The sequence below is a fragment of the Zonotrichia leucophrys genome, chromosome 3 (assembly GCF_028769735.1).
Source record: "Zonotrichia leucophrys gambelii isolate GWCS_2022_RI chromosome 3, RI_Zleu_2.0, whole genome shotgun sequence".
NCBI classification, from domain to species: domain Eukaryota; kingdom Metazoa; phylum Chordata; class Aves; order Passeriformes; family Passerellidae; genus Zonotrichia; species Zonotrichia leucophrys.
This window is the reverse complement of record NC_088172.1, coordinates 80,312,131-80,333,405: the sequence shown is the minus strand read 5'-3', so window position 1 is coordinate 80,333,405 and position 21,275 is coordinate 80,312,131. Positions and strand designations below refer to the sequence as shown.

The window sequence follows — 21,275 nt, the reverse complement described above, 5'->3', positions numbered from 1 at the left end:
TAAAACAGGACTTCCTTTTACAGAAGACATATCTAAAAAGGCTTCTATACTGAAATGTCTTTGGTTTCTTTCACAATGAAGTGAATATTTTGCACTGTTGCAAAGAATTAATTCCAATTCTCTGAAATGTTCTTATCCTCTGTGATTCCCCCTTTCTGTATCCCAATCATCAGCTGATAGGAAGATTTAGCACAAAAGGATAAGTTCACTTAATTTTGACTTACCTGATTTTATTATTATATTTAGTTTTGCAAATTTGTAATTTTTTTCTTCAGTTGGGTGCAACTTCAGCTTTTGGAGGAATACTTGAACATTCTTTTATACTATTTAACCATTCCAGCTGACATTCACAAACTTCCAAGCCTCTCCTATTTGTGTATTTCACCAGTTGTGTTGACTTAATAAAGTACATTTTAAATTGTACTATACCTTCATCTGACTTTATGAGGACAGATAAGAATACATAAGGAGAAAAAATGTGTTATCAAGCTTTGTAAAAACATTTCTATGAGTTTGGAATAACAGGGGGAAAAAGCATTAAAGTATCATGTTCCATTATTTCAAAACATTCTTCCTCAGATTTTTGACTGTATCTTAGCTTAAAAAACTTTCTCTTGGTAAAACTATTCCTCCTGTATTCTCTTGTGCTGCACAAAAAGATTAGAAGAAGACCGCTGATATGAGAAGGTGTGGATCTTTCCTCCCAGGGCTTTAAAGGAAAAATGTCCTTGAGATGTTTGAGCTGAAGATTATTTGTTCAATTCCTTTTTTGGATCCGTCGTTCCAGCGATGTTCTATGTTATTTCCTGGTTTATGATGTTACCATTGTACCTTTGTCTACCCTTCCTTGTCTACCTTGGCTCTACATTAGTAGGCAGTCATCATGTACATCTTACACAGTTTTAGCTAATCTTTGCCATAATAAACTTTAAATTTCAATAAGATTATGTTTACAGTGTTGTCTTTGTTTATTTCATTAGGAGTTATTCAGAAGTTAACCAAGGATACTGAAAATGGATGAGGTCCAGGAAATGGGCAGAAGAGTGAATCAGGGTTTGGAAATGAGAGAGTTAAAGAGCTTCATTTACTTGTCAAAGAAAGTAATTGATTGTTAAGAAATGAATTCAGTTTGATCTGAAAGTCTTGTGAAAAAAATAAATCTTAAATAGAAGATCAGTCTTTAATCTAGTTTACAAGTACTTAACAAGATATAGAAATTGAAGCTAGGCAAATTGAGCCTAGAAAAAAATGAGATTTGACAGAATGATAATACATTGGAACATGTTTCCATGGGAAGTGATAGTATCTTAAGCAGTGAATGTGTTTGAATCTTTCTGAAACACAAGTATTAGTTTCCTGAGATATATGGGCTTGATACAGAACTTTGAAAATCTTGGATGTTGTGGTGTCTTCTGCCCTTAGAATTTAAATACCTGTGAGCTACATCTTCTCTGCTGTTTTTAAGTTTTCCTCCATTCAGTCCTTCTGCACCTGCATTGTTCATTTTACATTCTTGGGTTTTTTCTTCTGGTTCCCTTGATTATCCTCCCCATGAGTAGACTATTTTCCTAAATAGACTATAGAGCAAGAAACTGATCTTTTCCTTCTTATTTTTACACAAGTCTATCAGTACAGTTGTGTCACATATGCGTATGCTGTCTTGCACTTTGAAATTATATATTGTTATACCATGTAATTGAGAACAATTTTTTTTCTTCCCAAATGTGGTTCATGGCCATTGCTAAAAACGGTAGTCAGTTTCTGAATAATGACTGATTTAGAATGTATGGATGTAGAGGAAAGATGTGAAAAGGCAAATTCACAAACATCACTGGTATTTTTTTATTAATGTCTTTTTCATACAAAATATTCTCCCTTCTTTTAAATAAATAGCCATATTTGTTCTGAATGTTGGCTTGTGACGTGTCTACAAAATGAAAAGATCTATTCTACAACAGTTGTATTTACATGCAGTGCATTAATTATGTCCCAAAAACTTAGTAGCTTTTGATACACAGCAAATGTGTGTTAGTACTGTTAGTTTTGAAGACAAAACTGTAATGTTCCCATCTGAATTTTAGCAAAATATGTTGTACAAAATACGAAAGAGAAAATATGTTCTTAGAATGAGGAATAAGGAAAGCGTATAATTTTATAATGCACTTTTTAAAAGGAACTTTTAGGCAGAAAATCTAGATAGGGTCATGGAATCATAGAATATCTAAATATTGAAGAGGCCCAGAGTTGGGTGGTGTGGCTTTTTTCTTCTTTTATATTACCATGTTAATGTGATGAGGTTTAATCATGAATTGTTGTACCAGGTACTTTATAAACACAGAGCAAAAAGGCAGCTTGTGTTAGAGAATCTATGATCTAAAACCAGAGAGACATATGGTGAGGAAGGATAACAAGGATAATTGAAGCAAGTATGAGAGGCAGAGTTGGAGGCACAAGAGCCTCTTCTCAGTTTTTAGGTGCTATTTTAAAGGGCAGTTTCAAGGATAATGGAGTATGTTTGTGAATATTGTGAATAACATAGCAGAAGAAATTTGTACAGGTGTGTGGTTGAAAAGTTAAGTGGAAGATGTAGACTGACATTAGGGCTGATTAAAGAAGGGACTTGTCCTTTCAATATTGAATGAGAGATAAAAAATAGGGATGTGAGCTGTTGTGAAACATTTGGAAATGACAACTTGCAACTTACCTGGAGCAGGACAGAGAAAGATGACAAGATCAGAGTTGTAGGCAAGAAAAACAGTCTTTGTAGCAGCCTGCTGAATAAATATTAATATGGCAAGCCTGCATTTTCCACGCACAGAGAGAACAATATTGTGATGTTTAGATGTAAGTGATGATGACACGGTCAAGAGGTTGAGTGGATTGGTAAGAAACTTCTGAGAGGTACTATGCAGAGAAAATAACCAGCTGAGCTGAGTTATGCAGACACAAAGAAAGGTCTAAGCTAAGCCTAGATTACAGACTAGAATTAATGGTTATGTCCAAAATGATGATCCATAAAATGTAGTTACAATGCCTTGTGGTACTTTAGATGCAATGAGCTTCTCACTCACTGAGGCTCTAAAAATACTGAATTAAGGGTCAGTATGCACAGTATAAAGTAGAGAAATGAGTAGGTTTTTAGCTTTTATGGATGAGATAGCCCAAAAATAAAATTCAGAGGAAGGCTGAGGTGGAGCATTGTGAAATTATGAGAAATGTGGGAAATGTCTGAAGATAATCTTGAGAGGAGCATATTTTTAAAATTGTAACACTATTAAAATAACGCAAGCACAAAACAGTGGAATTAAGAATTACAACAAAGAGCAAGATATATTGGTTTTAAGAGAGATAAAATGTCCAAGAGACTGAGAATAAAGTGCAGATATTAAGTCTAGCTTGAGAAAAATCATTAGTATACTTTGAGAAGAGCAAATCAGTGACATGGAAGTTGCCAAAATCTTCAAGGACGTTGTTAGAAGAATGTGCCCATTGACAATTGTAAATATCACATTAGTAATGCTTAGAAATCTAAGAGGAAAGGAAAAATGGTTGCAGTTGAAAGCTTAACTTTGGTCCCTTCAAACCAGATATGCACTGTAGGGAATGAGATAATGGATAAGAACAAAAAGCAAAGTAAAGCAGTGAAAGTAAGAAAGGCAGAAGGTGAAAGAAGGCAGAGAAATAAGAGCAGCCTTGTGAGAATATAATAAGAAAGATGGGGAAATTATAGTAGGCAATTTTGCAAGATTTCCCAGAAGAATTATAATGATAGGTGTACACATTGCCTCTATCACTAGATTAAAATCCATCTTCTTGATCTTTATACATAACTAAGGACTCTCAAACCAAGATCAAGGTGCAGAGAAACATCTTGATGATACCTTTTGTTAATGTGTTAATGAACTTGCTTGCTTAATGTCATAGAAAAAGTCATATAAGCCTCCAGACAAAACCTTTTACCTGAACCTGTATACTTCTCAATGATAATGCTTTTCAAAGATTGAAACTTAAATTAAAATATGAAAAGAAGAGGTGGGTAGATAGGGATTCTTGGTAGCTGTTCATCTGCTAATTGGGATGATTTTAAAAATCCTTATTAAAACTACTAATGCATTTTGAAGCAAGTAAGGCTTTTGTCCTTTTTTTCTAATTTTGAATTTTTGTCTTTATCTGCACAACTACTTATCTGCTAATTTGAGAGCTACTCTAGCTTGTGCCATTCATCACAAGAACATCTCAGAGGGTCTTGGAAATGTTTCAAGTTTTAACAATCAGAGACTTAACCTGTTTTTTCTCATATAAGTTACCTGCCTAGACACACTAGGAAGACAAACGCTGAATAACAGAAGTTGAATAATAATAGTAATGAAGAATTTTGCATGAGAAATAAAACCAGGTAAAATCAGGTCTTTTGTTGTAGATTGCTGAGATACCTTACCAGTGTAAGGAAAAGAGTGTTGACATTTGTCAGGCTATCCTCCATAAATTAGAATTACTGTACAGGGGAAGCCTTGGCTGCTGTAGCTATCCCTGCAACATTAGCTATTTTATTACAATTTTTTTTTCTTTGAAATACATGGGGCTATTTGGGGGTACATTTTTGTGCTTTAAGTCTCGTATTTTCTTACTTGATCTTTATGTTCTAATATCATAATTCTCATTCTTAACTTAATCACATGTTATGACTTGTCAATTAAAAAGAAAAACCAGGGGAAAAACGAAGAGTTTCTTTGATTGTGTCATGTGTTATGTTTGGAGTTTTTTAAAATGAATTTGTTTCAGAATTCTTCATAATGTTAAACGGTAGACAACCTAGGAAACTAAAGCATCAGTACATCTTTTCTCAGACTATTTTGATAGTATGCATTATCCCTGATGTGGAGAAGCCACCTCTGTATGTGAGAGGATGGTTCATTTTCCATAGCTCATTTAGACTTTTGCTAGGAAGCCTCATTGTCCTTCTTGCCAGGACTACCCTCAAGATTGCTAATTGTAGTAATAGGTTTGTGACATGGGTACTTCTCCTCTGAGAACTGGTCAAATTCATTTGATACAGGCCATAAATCGGCCATTAGTGGGTATCAAGTTTCAGCTACCATCACTTTCACCTAAATAGTAGCTGAACAGTGCAGTAGTGTTTTTCTCTTGCACCCTATTTCATTTTTCAAGTTCTTCTTGTAGACCAAAAGAGCTCCCAACTGTTTTATATTTCCATTGGGTCTCAGACCCTTTTCTGCTGAAATTCAGTTGCCTATTTTGACTTGTTAGAAACTAAACCTGCATGACTTAAATAAGCCAGTACAAAATAGTGTCAAGTGGGCTTTACACAGCCTTAAGCGTGTTAGTTTGTTAGTTTGTTTGGGATTTTTTTTAAAAGAAAAGCACTGAAATTGTGGCTTGAACAGAAATAAAGCCCATTTCTCAAATGTAGAGTGTAATTTCAGTTTTTAGTACTGTAGCATCTTCCCTCAAAAGAAAGGCATAAAAGTAATGTTGCTTCAAAACTTACTTTGCTGGAAGAAACGTGACTTCAGAGAAAAATGTGGCTTAGGTAAACTAATTTATTATGCTTGTAAAGGAGCAAGAGGAAAGGGAACACGTAGGCTTGCATTTTCTTGATGCTGGCACTCAACACAATACTGGCAATTTAAGAGACTTTTTGTGGTGTGGTATTTTTATACTTACTTCTACTTTTTAAAAGGAAATTTCATAAAAACTGAGATTTTCAGATTTCCATTGCTACCACTTTTCTGGATTTCCTGACAGTAATTTTTTTTTTTTTTTTAATGGAAATGCAATCAGCATTCTTCATGGTGCCTTCAGTATTTCTTTCAGGTCTGACCACTAAGTCCGAAAGTCACATCCTCAGTAATCCATGAAAAAATTACGGTTCCTCACCCCCTTACTACATATAGATACATGCATTTAGCTGCCTTTTTCGGGATTGTTTTGTAATATCAGTGTATTTTTCTGTACTTTGCAGTCAGGAATTGCATTTGGATTACAAAATTACTTTTTTGCTAGTTGATGGTATTTACATAAGTCCTAAGGCTGATTCACTGTTTTTGTTAGCACTAGAACTCAGAATAGCTGATTCAGAACCAGGCTGATTCTGACATCAGTGTTAATGACAGAATTGTGCCAACTCTGAGCAGAATTGATTCCGATTCCCAGATATGCAGGGATGTATCTGCTTTGCAGGTGCAGGTGCAGATGTTTGAAGGCAGCTCCTGCAAATCTATGGAAGCAGGTAACAGTGCAGATAGGGGAGCCCTGAGTAAGCTGCTGGAACTGTTGTGGAGGTTGCAGCCAGTACTGCATTTCACATCTCTGGCTGCGCCTCCTTTACCAGTCACGCTTGCACTTAGCTAAAGATAGCATGGATAAATACATACAGCCTGTACTTCCATCTCTCCCACCAGTGTGCATGCATCCTGAGTCAGAGCAGGATGAGTCCCACTAGCGTTTATTGTTTTTACAAGTAATGTTTGGTTTACATGGTGATTTCCCTGCAGAAATAAAGATTTTCCTGTACTTTTGGAAAATACATGGCAAAGTTCATTTTGAATTGGTAAATTTTTCATTGGCCTTTGCATAATTATGATGTCTTCATGAATGCAGCTGTACTGAAGCTAGAGACCAAAAGCAGCCCGTGTAGTAGGTCAGAAAAAGGGAGAAAGAGTGGTGCCCTTACTCTCGCCTTTTAGCAATATGGATGCCAGCCATGTTGCACCACTGCTCATGCTCCTGGAAACTCATCAATTCATACTTTGCTCAGCACTTTGGTTTATGAGCTTTTACCTCTTGACACAAACTCCTCTGTGCCTATAGTAGGTGTGCACAAAAAATACTGTGTTTCAGGTGCCCAGCAGAAAGCTGACAATAATGTGAGAGAGGGTGGTTAGGTTTGGTTTTGGTTTTTTTGCAAGAGGAGGCACCCGTGCTTCCTTCCCAACTGCATGTGTGAAGGATAGTAAACATATGGGTTAAAAAAAATCATAATTCAAATATCTATACTGGTACTGATCAGATCTCTGTTTCTGTAGCAATGAGAACCAAAGGTGGCCTTTTAAGGCTCACAGTTCTTCTACCAATTTCCAGTTCTGCTTCAGGCTTCTTAAAGTATTAGAGTGCGTGCTTTAAACCCACAAAACTTACCTTTACCTAATTTTCACCATTCTAACCTAAGTTTCCACGGAAACAGGGTTGAAAAAGCCGCTGGTAGCCAGCAGGCAGCCAGCAGCTGAGAGTGAGAACTCTCCTTTGTCACTTTCCACTACTGGATGCCTGCTGCGTGCCAGTGTGCAAAGCTACCTAGGCTTCTAAAATCTGGATTACTTTCAATTTGAGGGGGAAAAATTAAATTAATCTACTCTTTTCTGTCTTTGGATTGTCACAGTAAATTCCAGGAGGGCAAATGGGCTAATGAGTCCTGATCTGTTCGGTTACATTGAGCCCCACACAATCAAAGCTTTGCCAACCAACTGGGCCTCTCCTTTCATAATTTCCGTGTTTTAAAAGCATTCTGTCTCAAATTTTGTGGCTGTGGACATGTACATGCATATTTTGGTACCTTAATTCTTTATGGCCCTGTGTCTATTTATCTACATAATTATGCGCCTTTTTTGCATACAGCATAGTAAATATACAAAATTCCCTTTCTTGTATACTTAGGGAACATTTCTGAATGAACACGTTACAAACTGATCCTCGGTTAAATATTAGGAGTAGGATGTGAATGGAGATGGCTTTTAACCAGAAGTAGATTATAGCTGCGGGAAGACTAAAGGGTCTATTTGGTCAAGACTCATACAAAACTGAGATAAGCATGCACAACCTGACAAGATCAGATTAGACCCTTCCCCCACAAATGCTCTTCCCATAAATATTTATCTACTTTCTATTATAAATAACCAGGAAATGAAAAAGGAAATATTCCCTTTTTTTAAAATAGCCTAGAAATAGAATTGCAGCTTCAAATGTTTGGGGTAATGATATTTAAAGTATGCAGTAAATTCCAATACTAGTTGCTATATTTTAGATGGGAGTAAAGTACTGAAATTCCTTATGGCAGCTACATAAATCGACAGCTTTTATAAACAAAGAAGAGCTTTGTACATATGTGAATTTTTGCCTACCTCTGGATATCTTGGAATTAAATAGTTTATCACCTGTGAAAGAATAGGTGTTGACAGAGTCAGCACTGCTGTATTTTTGAGCTTGCTGGAGGCAACATTACTGGCATTGAAGTTAAGCTTGGCATTTTTTCACCCCATCTCTCCTCCCTCCGGCCCAAGTGAATGCTCACTTCATCAATGAGAAACAAACTGAATTGCCTGCCAGTTGTAACAGAGATCCATGAAATCAAATCTATTCTGCAGATTTGTGCTTCATTCAGGTTGTCGGTCCTTTGACTTCACTTCTTTATGCAGTAATGTTAAGGGGTAGAAAACTGAAGCTGTGCATGTGCCACTAATTCAGAAATGCAAATTTGTTGGTGATCCACTCATCAGAATCTGAGTGGATTGCCTTCTGCTATAATGAAAAATAGCTCTTTAGCTTTGAGATTTATATCCTTAAAAATGTACAGAATAAGATTTTTGCATTCATCTTTGAAAGTAACAAGTTTGCACTTTTTTAAACACTTCTGTTTCATATAAGAATAATATTAATACTTTAAAAATCTCAAGATGAAAAATGTAAGTCCTTTTTTCTTTTTTCTTTTTTTTAATCTTTTTTTTCCTCTAGCATTTTACGATGGGATAATGAGACAGATGTCTCTCAACTGGAAGGACATTTTGACATTGTTATGTGTGCTGACTGGTAAGTACATAAAAATCATAAAACTCACGTTAGAAAAATAGCTTTGCTGGAGTAATTGTACTGTGCTGCTTGCTGATGGCTAAGCAAAGTCAACAAATGAAGCACAAAGCCACCTTAACCTCAACAAATTAATATTCATCTCCATGTGACAGTTATAAGGTAGTCTTCTATCACACAGTAACTTCTACCACATTATTTCCCAAAGATTGATTTTGAGAAGCATTTCCATTTTCTGGAATTGCCTCTGTTTCATGCTTGACGTATCAGTAAATGGACGACTTAGGCAAATTGCAAATAATTATGGCTCAGTGAGGAACAGTCTGGAGAAAAGGGAGTTTATCAACACAAACAGCTCAATTAGCTTACTTCTTAGGAAAGATCTGACTATTGATATAAGGGGATATATTTTTTGCTCCCTGGAAAATCTTTCCAAGGAAAAAGAGATTTTCAAACCATTTTTTCCACCTCCACCATATTCTGTTCCTTAAATCTATTTGACATCAATATCTGAAGGTATAGGCTTTATATTATTTACACAGGCAGATGTTAATTATAAGATAATTTATGGTAAGAAAAATAAGAGTTCAGCACTTAATTTATGAAAAGGTAGATACATGTAGCAATATGGTATCTTGTTTAATAATTTATGCAAATAGATTTGATTATTGACACAACCCTTTTCTGATACTGCATTTGTGGGATTGTGCTGTGCTGTATTTGCTGCATGCTAGCTTTAAAAATGGTACATTACTAATTATTTGTGTTATATAAATGTAGACAGTGTGAAAAAAAATAAAGCTGTGCAATTTTTATTTAGGAGAATAGATATTTTTAAACCAATCTGTCTTTCCTTCATGGATATTTGCTCTTGACCCATTACATATCCAAACAAAAAAAAAAAAAGCTGTCTGTGTTTTGTGGCTCGTAACTATTGTGAGAGATGAAATTCTGAAAGCAGAGACTTCCTAGAACTGCTCAGTTCAGCAAATTTATGTACCTTACCTAGAAATAGTTAAAGGAAAAGGCAAGGGAAGTACAAAGCTGTCTATTGTTTTTTAAAACAATGTTCTTTTAAAATGTCTTCTATTCCTCTAAAGCTTTTGTTTTTCTTTCACATTATGCTATTAAAGCTAACTCTTCTTATTTCACCAAGTTATTGGTTTTGTATAGCTCTGGAGAAAATGTATTTAGTGATCTTTTGCCTTTTTCTAACACCTATTTGTTCTCAGAATGCAACAGTGCTTTGTTTCCCTTAGCATTTAATTTCAGAAAAGTTCTTTGTTCCCAAAAAGGACAGAGGAGGGTTTCTAACTAATCGCTGATAATGTGCCTCAGAAATGCATCATCTGATTAAAATAAGGAGCTAAACAACACCATATGATTTCAGCAAGTAATTTAGTAAATGCCTTCCTCACCAAATATTAGAATGGATACTCCAGGTTTCATTGCACAGATGAAGTTAATGCTGGACAGGATTAGATCAGATTAAGTATGAAAGTCAGATCAGAGTGCTGGCGGACATGAGCAGGAGGGCAGCAGTCTTCTCGGAGGCTTAGACAAGGCTCACATATGGATGTTCTCCAGATTATGTGGGTGAAGCAAGGTCTTGCCAAGAGATTTAGAGTTAAATTTGTTCTTCACACAAATATCAAAACAACCTGGCTGTGCTGTCTCTTGTATTCTTGATACTCACACCATGTCATCCTATTTGTGCTGGGAGTACAACAGAGTGGAGCGAGACTTAAGTTGTTTTTTTCAGTAATATTCTGGCCTAATACCCCTCCCAGTCTGTTTGGAAGTAGTGTAGTTTCTTTAGGAAACAAAGAATCAGACATGACAGGTAAAATACATAATGCATTTGCAATCCCTACATTTTGTACATTTATTTTGAAGCACTTAAGATGCAGGTAAGTGTATAAATATTTATAGATTTCTAAAAAATAAATAGAAATGTGCAGGCTAGTTTAAGGAATTTGGATTTATTCACAAATTATTTCTGTTTTCTTATTTTAAGTGCTCACAGATATATGAGCATAGCATAGAGCTGAATAAACATGAAAATCCCTTTATTGTTTGTTTCTTTTAGAAATAATTCTTTTAGTTATGGACACTAGGTTTTATGGTATATGAAAAGGCTGAGGAAAGAAATGTTCCATGCTTTATCAAACTCAAATCTTCTTTTCATTTTCATGTATTTCTCTTCAGCGATATATAATCGGTTTGAGAACTGTTGGCAGGATTTTTGCTCTCTGAATTTTTTGGGCTGCCACTGAAGAGGAAAAAAGAAAATCTCTTTTCTTCTAGCTTCTCAGCTGAAACCTGACGTATGCAGTGATAAAAAACAGATAGAATAGATTTCATTTAGTTTAACACCATCATATAGCTCATTGTCAGTCAATAAAATCCGAGATTAGAACAGAGAACTAGAAAGCAAAAAATCTGAGTTCAAATATTAGGTACATGGATAAATTTTTATTGAAGTACTTCCAGCAAGGGTGATATTGTCTGATTCTCTGAATAGCTAACCAGTGGTACTGCTTGATCCCATTTACATGAAAACAAGCTCTATTCATAAATATATTCCAAATCCACATGGAGATTCAAGTAAAAATGTACATGATTACAGCAAGCAGCGATATATTTATATTCATATATTTACAGTCAGACTTTCATAAACCTTGTGTGCAGGAGTGGAAAATAAGTTATTTCCCAGAACAAACAGTCTATTAGTTAACAGCTAAATTTAGTAGCTCAACTAGATTATAAAATAAATAAGAGGCAAACTATGAAAGCTAGTCATTATTTAACCATTCAGGATGTTGACAATAAAATAGTTTCATGGTTCAGCAGTTCCGAAATAATTTTTAAAATGTCAACTATTAGATAACAATAAGTAAAAAAATCAATATGAGACTACACTTGGAAAAAGGATACAGTAAGAAATAATACTGAAATAATGGAACCTTTAAAATATATTCACCCATCTCATATTTTTCAGGGGGCATTTTAAGGCCAAATGAGGGCTCTCAGAATTTTTGATTTTCATCTGACCTACACCTGTGGGATATAAAGCCAGGTGCTGGAACTGTGAGTTTGAATAGACAAGGAAAAATCACAGGTGCCTGGATGGACAGGCCAAACCCTAGACTCTCCCAAAGTTCTTGAGGGCCCCAGATTTTATAATTATTTAAATAGTGTACATACTCTTCTTTATTGAGGACAAAAGTTCTGAGATTTTTAGTCCAAAGAGAGAGTAAAGGCCAGTAGGACTGAGACAATAAAAAACTTTATCTTTCACATTATTGTGAAGCAAGTTTTCACAAATAATTTGATGTAGAGGCAAAATAAGTTTTAGAACCCCGTATTGTTTTGGAAATGCGTAATATCCTACTTTATTTACTTAGAATGATTCTATTCTTGAAGTTTGGCACATGCATAAGTATTCACATAACAGAGGCCAGGGGGAGCTATCCCACATTACTTTCACTGCTGAGATTTTTGCTGAAGTCACGGGGAGTTGTGGCCTTGCCAGGAATGTAGACCTGAACTTAAAGTATTCTTTAAATACCTTAAAACATGTCAATTTTGTCTCCATTAGTTTATTTGATTTATTATAAGGAGATCTTTTTGCAGGAATGCAGTGAGACCTCTGTCTTTCCATTTTAGGCCTGATTTCTGGCACACACTTTCAAGTGCATTGGAACCTGATGACACAGAAATAAGTCTTTTTAGTTTACATCACTCATGTAGTTGGAAGTGAACAAAAAAATAAATGGCTTTATGCATTAGGCACTACATATGAATGTAATAATATCTGAAGTACACCTGTAAACTCTTTTACCAATGGCAGAGCATGCAAAAAACCAAAAAGTTCACATCATAGCCTATAAAGCATATGTCTCTTGTTGTGAGGCAGAAGATAAAAGGATATTAGCATGTAGCAAACTAAGAATCTACCTTTTTTTTAAAATTTCTTTCCTTGTGGCTTACTGCTTCTTCTCTGCAGTTTTGGTATAAACTTTCATTTTGGTTTTAATTGCAATTTAAAATTTTAATTAAAGAGTAAGAGAGTAGAGAAGTGACAATGCCACCTGCCTGTTCATCCAGATTTCACAGGTTAAGAGCATTGCCTAAACAAAGGCCAAATCATCAGCTGTGTTCTCACCTTTCTGTTGCTGTGATTTGAAACTTCCTTGCTGACCCAAGAAAACCTTGCTATTCCTGTCCTGAGCTACATAAACATGAAATATTACCGCTAAAGTAATGGCAGGCTTTAGCCAAATTTGAATTGAGGTGTGACAACTGTGTGTGAGTGGTTTAGAACAATGCATTATTTAATTTTACTGAGCTGTTCACAGAATTGTTTAGGTTGGAAGGGACCTCTGGAGATCACCAAGTCTAACCTGCCTGCCAAGACAGGGTCACCTAGAGCAGGTGACACAGGAACTCACATGTTGTGAGCTTTGAAGGATGCTCTCAGGGACATTTTCAGTCTGCTGTGGTAATATTTAGTCATACAATTCTACTGGTAAGAAAAACTGCGTGACTTAATCCCCTTGCGTGGGCCAAATCCTGTGCTGTTCCTGTCTGTAGCACCGATTACCTAATGACTTCTTCAGGATTTTGCTCATTTAAGGCATCCCCTGACTCAGAGGGAGGATAGATATGTTCCCTGGAGTCATTGCATTGCGGTAGCTTTGCTTCCAGTCTTCTCTGCTCCTTCTGGTCAGAGTGCATGGCTCACAGAGCAACAGTTTGGAAACCACAGTATGAGAAACTATTTTCAATTGGAGCAAGTCATGTTCCCAGGAACAGGTCTCTTGGAGGGCAACTGTCTCAGGTTATCTGGCTTTTCTAAGCTAAGATGGATACCTTCTGTGCCACCAAAATATTTATTAGGTCGGACAGAAAAAACTAAGTTCTCAGACACTCAGCTTTTGGCAAACAAAGGTCTGTAGTTCTCATTGTAAAGGAACAAGATTGGTAGCAGCAATTGTGCCCCTATCTCATTGAAAAAAAAAAAAAAAGAGAATGGTATTCAGGTCCATGTAAAGGGGATTTTAACACTGCTAAGCTGCCCCAAGATTATGTTTCCACTACACTGCAATAATAAAAATATTATAAATGCACTTTTCATTCAGAATGTGCTTCTGTTTACACAGGATCCCAGGAAGTCTTAAATGTGCATGCTTGCGATGTTTCATGTTGAAAAAATTAATTACTTTTCACTATTCTTTTGGGAGAAGAATCATCTATTCCACTGCTTCTGCAGGTGGTTAAGTTCCCAGTGAAGTAGTGTCTTACATCATCTATCTGTATAGGGATCAACATGAGGTGAATGTCATTAAAACACCCAAGAGACAGCAGAGATAAGAGATGCTTTTTCAACTAATTAAATTTAGGCACCCATGTTTTCAGTAAAGTTCTTCCGGGAAAATAAATCAAGGCTCAGGGTTTGTCATCGTGCCAATTGCTCAAGTTCAAATTTTCTTGTAAACCAGGCTATCAGGAAAATTGTTAGCTAGTAGTTAATATTCTTGAGAAAAAATTCAAATCATATTTCTGTATTAGATGTTCTTCAACATATATAGGTATGTTGAATGTTCTTCAAGATGTATAGCTATCCATTCTACTATATTTTCTCAACAGTGTGGGGTTCTGCCAGTTTTTACTAATGAAGTATGGTCACTTACAAGTTTTGTTTTGTTTGTTCCAGAGCAGCAAAGATTCACCACGGTTCTTGCACGGCTGCTCGCCTCTATGGCATATGATACAGTATTCTCCTTGGTAGCTGTGGAGTGTCCTTACATTCACACATCTTCTGTTCTTGATAAAAGGCCTGTGGTTGGCAGACTACTTTTTTCACTTCAGTGTTTCCATTTATTCTTTATGTTCTTTCAGAATTTCAAAACTGGAAAAAAAAATTACCCACATCTCTTCAGAAAAGAAGTTTGAGGATAAAAGGAAGGGGAATATATTAAAAAACCCATAGAGAATGGACAAAATGCCATGTAGTATGAAACTTGAACTTGACACAAGCTGGAAAGCAGTTTTGTTACAGAGAAAATGTGGGGGGAAGGAAAAAAAAAGAAGAAAAAAAATCACATTATCTGTGGCCTGCTTGATAGAGTTTCTTATCTGAATCACCAATATAAATGCAGCCCACGGTAGTAAGGACTGAAAGGCATCAGTTGCTATCAGATGGTTGTTCACTAACCATTGTAAATGCACTCATCCACAGTAACTACATGTCCACAAATATCTAGTCAAGAGTGATTGGCACCCTGGCTGCCACTATTAGTATATACATTAAGGTACTGAGGGGCATGAAGAATGAATTATCCCCTCAAATCATGAGGTAATCACACCAAAATAGGGCTGAGCGTGTTGGCAACATTGCATGGGAAAATTGACTCTGCTGCTATCCTTGCGGGACCCATGCTGGAGATGAAGGGTTGCACTCTTGAGAGATGACAACTCTGCACAATCTGGGCCATTGTGTTTCAACAGCATTGGAGAGAGGGAGGAGGTAGGGTCTTGTAAATCTTTACAAGGATAGCTAGAGATAGATAGAGAAATATAGCAAATTTGTATCATAGGTAAGAATTAATGCCAAATCTGTGAAGGTAGAAGGGGAAAAAATACCCTTAATAGTAACACCTGAAATACAATAGAAAACATTTTCAAAAACTCCATCCCCTTGTATATACATGTGAAATGCTAGCTTTTTGGGTTGATCTTCATTTCTGATACAGTATTACTTTAATAGCTAGTATGTCTGATTGGTGAATTTCAGCTATATAAAGACTTATTTCATGCTGATAATTTAGGTTTTGTTTAGACTGCATTTCCTTTTATGTCTTTTTAAATGTTAAAAGTACCCTGAACTGCATAGAAATGTAGACCACAGTTTCTCGTTTACAGCATTGTGTAAACATATGTAATTAGCCTTGTACTTATCTGCATTAGTATCATTAGAATTGAAAACCCATTTTAATCTGGATTCTGTTCTCTTCTCAATGTCAGCCTGTTTCTGGACCAGTACAGAGCTAGCCTTGTTGATGCAATAAAGAGATTACTCCAGCCCAGTGTAAGTATGTTTCTATTTTCTCCTGAACACTGGCTTCAGAATAATTAGTCTGTGCACAATGATTGAGAGAGTAATGGAATGGCAGGATTAATGTCATGTAATACTTTAATACTTATTATGTCCAACTTCAATTGAGTCTTCTAATCTATCAGATTCTTTCCTAATCATAAACTAGGAAACTTCTTATACTTGGCCTTCTGATAAGGAACACAGTGGGTAGTAAAATAAATGAAACCGCTTCAAAGATAGCGTCAGATTATTTTTATCAAAGCGTTTCTCAAGTATTTTCCTTTGATAATAATGTCTTCATATTAAAGTAAAATACGATATTGAAAGTTTTTATGTTGGCTTCTGTCATTTTTAATCCCTTCAATTGTAACCTTTGTCATTGTGTATTTATTTGTTATGAAAGAATATTTTTTCCTTTTCATTTATGGTTATATAAAATGAGCAAATCGCTTACATGTATACTGTGGCTTAAAACATTTTTCCATTAAGTAATCCCTGTGTTTACATGTTTTATACCTTAGAAAATAATGAAATTATGTTCTTCATAAAATGATTACGCATTCTACATGAGTGTCACTCAAGAGATATTTTATCAATTTAAATCTATTGGGCTGTTTACCTCAGAGAGACTTGCAGGCTAGAAAAACTCTGTTCCATGCAAAAGGGAAGATATCCCAAGAAGAAAAGAAGAAAACATTAAGTAATTGCTCTAAGTAGGATTTTGAAACAGAAATTTTATCATTCATGTTTAACATCCAAATCTTCCAATAAGGTAAACTTCCAATTTGAAAACAAAACACTTCATACTAGCAGTGAATTTCCAAACTGTATTTAAAATTTGTAGTACTTTTGTACTTTTTGTACAAGAGATTTGCTCTGTAAAAGGAATAGAAGACCCAAACGTGCAAAGGCTTAAGAACCCGAGTCATTTTAGTTGTGTAAGTAATCCCATTCTTTGCTTAGAGTCATCAGGTTTCTATTCTTGGTTCTATCATAGACTTTCCTGAGTGACCTAAGGCAAGTTACTTAAGACTGAATTATTTTAATGAGCTGTGGGGCAAGGCTGCCAGGAAGACAGGAAAAATGTAGCCACCCTGAGGAGAAGGTTACCCAGATATATCTGTCAGTGGCAGTAAGAAGAGGTTAAGCAGCTCCTGCTCAGAGTGATGCATTCTGACTTTCATGAAGTACCAACAGTTGTCAAGCTGCAATAATTTTTGGGACCACAGGTCATCTGGAACACAAAGCAGATCCCAGTTTAAAGCAATACCAAAAAAATTTTTTTCAGCCCAGATCAATGTCAGCAACTGGTTCTTCAGGTATTCCCATGTGCCATTCTACAGGCTCCATGAAAGGACGCTGGGGAAGAAAAGCAAGAGTGGGAGGAAGAGAAGTGTGTAAGAGGTGCCCTGGTAACTGTGGAATTGTTAGGCTGACTTTAAGCCAAACCTGGCCTGACTCTCAACTCCAATCAGCTAATTCAAATTCAAAGAATACGTCTTTATATTTTAGAGCATATGAGCTACACTCCTTTGTGAATGTAGATGGGGTAAAGGGAGAAGGCTTTTTCTTGCCTGTCTCCCTAATTATGTTTGCTTCTGCACATTGTGATCTATAGCATAGTCAGTGTCAATAACCTAGGACTTACTTGCTGTGCATTTTAGGCACAGCAAATAGTTCCTACTTCTTTTCAGCAAAACTAACTTAAGAAATTCATGCTCCATGCAGGAATTTCTGTTGCAGAGCTTTGGACCCCTATCCAAATAGTATTTTTTAACTAAATTCAGTTGCGTAATCTACTTTATGAATGGCTGTATGGATGGATATCCAGTTATGCCATGGCCTTGCAAATTACTGCAATTTTTAACTAAGAGGACAGCAGACTAATGTATAGGATGTGAGCTGGGAGTACAGACACTGAAATGAGCTCTTTTGTCCAAAAACGATGTGTTCAGCTGTGATGCCTTTGAGCATATGTCTTCATGGTTTGAAAGACACAAATAAAAACGTATGCTCATTTGAGATACCAAAAGATGCCATCGCAAGTATGAAATAGTTACCAATTTCACTGCTCTTGGTAACCTGTATAAATCTAAGGATAATGTCAGAGGGCACTTTACTAAATGGCACTATTGTTAGCCTTTTAAAGAACAAATGAATCAATAGAGTACTTATTTTCTAGTTGCAATAATTAAGAATAGTTTGTGGGCATTAGTTTATGCCCAAGCTAAGGCATAAACTTCTTTTATTAAATTCACTCTTCTACAATAATTATTTTGTCTCAAATTTAGAACTTTCCATTTTGGAAATACTTTGACAAATTGTTAAAATTGACATACCTGAATGCAAGTCATTTTTCAAATATAACTAGGATACAACTAGTTTAGAAGAGTCTAGGGAAAATAACCAACACTAGCAACAGAAAAAATGGAATAAACAGAGAATAACAGATATCCTTCCAAAGCTCTCTTGAAGGAGAGATTCAGAACACATAGTCCATTCCTACTGTTAATTAAAAATTTATCTGTGGTATTTCCTTTTTCAATAAGAATGATATTTCTGACTATTAGAATCCTTATTACACAGAATGATGTGTTCTGGTTAACTTTTTGTTTGCTTTGAAACCAGACTCTGATCATTCCCATCATCTGGTTCCTCTTACTGTCCCCATGGACCGTTGTGTTGGTGCAGGAAGAAGTCCACAGAGAGAAATGAGCAGCTCACAGATTTACTGAGGGCTGAATTTTCTATCTCAGTTTGTTACAGAGGCAAATGTCACCTTTAAACCCATTCAAAGGGTTAGGCACAGAAATATTACATTGAACAAATTTCTCTTGAATGGCTGTATCTTATATCTCTCAACCTATTTGACTTGATTTGCCAGCATTAGGAGGTTTTTATATAATTAATATTTACTTTTAATTTCAGTCTCAGAATAAGCATTTAGTTTTTGCATATTTCCCTAATTAAGAACAATTTTTTATCAAGACTTTGATTCTTCTGTGGCCTATCCATTCAAAATGCCAATAAAGTCAATGGGATGCTATTGAGCTGAGATTAGTACCAGCAAACAAGACCACATTTAGTAATAACTGATGAGTAAAGTCGTATCCAAAATATGAATGACTGTCCTATTGTCTTACTGTAGCATTTTAGTGACACTTCAAACTATTAGAACTGGCATTTTCCTCTGTGTTTTTTATTTTCACAAATTTACTGAAAATGTTTTTCCATCTGAGGAAAAGCCATTTTGTATTTTAAACATCACTCTTTAAATATCATCCTAGGAGACACTTTTGAATTAGAATTAAACTTTGAATAGTCCATCAAGAGAAGAATCAGGGGATTGATTCTGTATTATATCCCATATTTATTAGGACACTGATTGCTGTACTCCTCTTTCAAATTTAATTGAAAGTAGTCTTCAGAGAATATGAGAAGGAATGGCTACATGGACTGTTGACTCCAGAGGGATGCTGTTGTGCAAGCACCTCATCAGAGCTGCTGGATCGGCGGCCAGTGTAGGGTCTGTAACCTCCAGCAGTCTCTGTTCATGAGGTTCAGTCACATCTAAAGCTCCAATGTGGGTCATATGGTCAGTAAGCCCTGGATAAGGGACATTTTTCCCATTACAGTGATCATGAAAATAAGGGTCTCCAGAGGAGTCCTGGCCTTCTTATGCCATGAAGGGTTTCTGCAGAACAACATTCTGGGGAGCTGAGATGGCAGCAGGAGGAACAGGATCCTCAGCTGAAGGCTCCCTTTGCTGCCCACTTCTGTCTGATGACATTAAAGCATGCCAAGGATGTGAGGGAACCGATTGTGAATTTCCTGTGTTTAATGTTTTCCATCCTGAGCTGAGCCTGTATTCAGACCTAGCATTTACATAAGCAATTCCAGTGCCTTCGGTGGGAGTTACACCCCTTTGCACCTCTTATTTTGCCACAGAATTAAAGCTACAGCTTCACAAATGAGCAGAAGTTGAGTTGGTTTGGATATTACCTTAAGACTCCCTTGTGCTTTAATTTCCCACAAGAAAGATGAGGGTAACAGCATTTCCCTATCTCACCGAGCTGTTGTGAGAATAAATATAGTGTTGTGGTGTTAATGGTTGGAATCTTTTAAGTGCACATTAGCACCATAGGTACTGACATAGCACTTTTATTGCTGCCTCACTGTGCATTGTCTCGGTGTACGTGTGCGTGTGTGAGACACAGATTTGTTCCCTATTCTCCTCACTAAGTGTCTGTGTCAGCATTGTAACTTTCCAGCATTCCTATTGAAATTCTCTGTACTGATCACTCTTCCTGTGGCTTGCAGATTGCGTTTTCTCAAGCTAAATGTGCTCCCACAGCATCTAATCCTTTCACAAGTTTTTCAGATCCCCAAAACTGTTTTTTGTCTCTTTGCTTGATTACAGCACCTCACAAATTAATCTTAGCTCTCATTAACATAGAAGTTAAATACAGGAACTTACAGTAAACTTCATGGCTCCCCTCAGTGTGATATGCTGTTGGCTGATATTAACCTTTGTTTACAGCTCTTCAACCACTTTTCATTCCATGTGACAGGACACAGTATTCAGCCAATTAGAATTAATTCTGCAAATAAGACTTCAAGAGATGCTCTATCAAGTAGGTTAGGTTTTGGGCAAGTACTTTCCACGGAATGTCTAAAATCAGTTCAAGGTACAGTCATTTTTGTTTCCTTAAATACAGAAGGATGAACAAAAAATTAGGTAATGGACCATAAGGTATTGCCTGGGCATCATAAATGGCCTGATCATCTTGCAAGAACAAGAATGAGTATTCAGGAACATTAATTCTTGATTTAAATGCAATTTAGCAATTTAAGGTCAAATTTAGTTGCATTGCTCAGGTAGTTTAAAATACCTTTGAAAAATTAATGATTTGGGCTGATTTGCCTCCCATTTTGCCTTGTTTTATACTGTTGTAATTCCACTGACTGCAAATGAGAGGTACTCTTCTATGTGTAAGGGAGAAAAAAGAAAATAATTATTTACAGTCTTTGCATGATCATGAGCTAACAAATGGATTTTCCACTGAGTGCATGTTCTGTATCCTTTCTCTGTGTTTTATTTTGGTAATCCACAGACACCATTATTATATGAAAAGAAGCAGATGTATTGCAGTTGGCAGTTTCCTAAAGAAAATATTTATTTATTACTTTCTAGATTGCATTTGTTTAATCACAGAAATCTTGCAGATTTTGAACAAGTATTTGTGTTACCCTATTTTAGTATTTTAACAAGAGAACAATTGACTTTTCCAGCTTGAACATATTAAAAGCTTAGTCAGGTGTATGCTATATCTGGTTCCCTTCCAGTTTTAAA

At 36.0% G+C, this 21,275-nt stretch overlaps 1 protein-coding gene across 11 annotated transcripts in view; it reads left to right on the top strand.

The window, feature by feature from the left end:
• The window catches only part of CAMKMT (calmodulin-lysine N-methyltransferase), a 210,161-nt gene that overhangs the window by 180,550 nt on the left and 8,336 nt on the right, over positions 1 to 21,275 (top strand). For all 11 annotated transcript variants that reach the window (XM_064708966.1, XM_064708975.1, XM_064708974.1 and 8 more), the window contains 2 exons: positions 8,749 to 8,823; positions 15,850 to 15,913. In XM_064708966.1, coding sequence (XP_064565036.1) covers positions 8,749 to 8,823; positions 15,850 to 15,913 — 139 coding nt within the window. The remainder of the gene's footprint in view (positions 1 to 8,748; positions 8,824 to 15,849; positions 15,914 to 21,275) is intronic.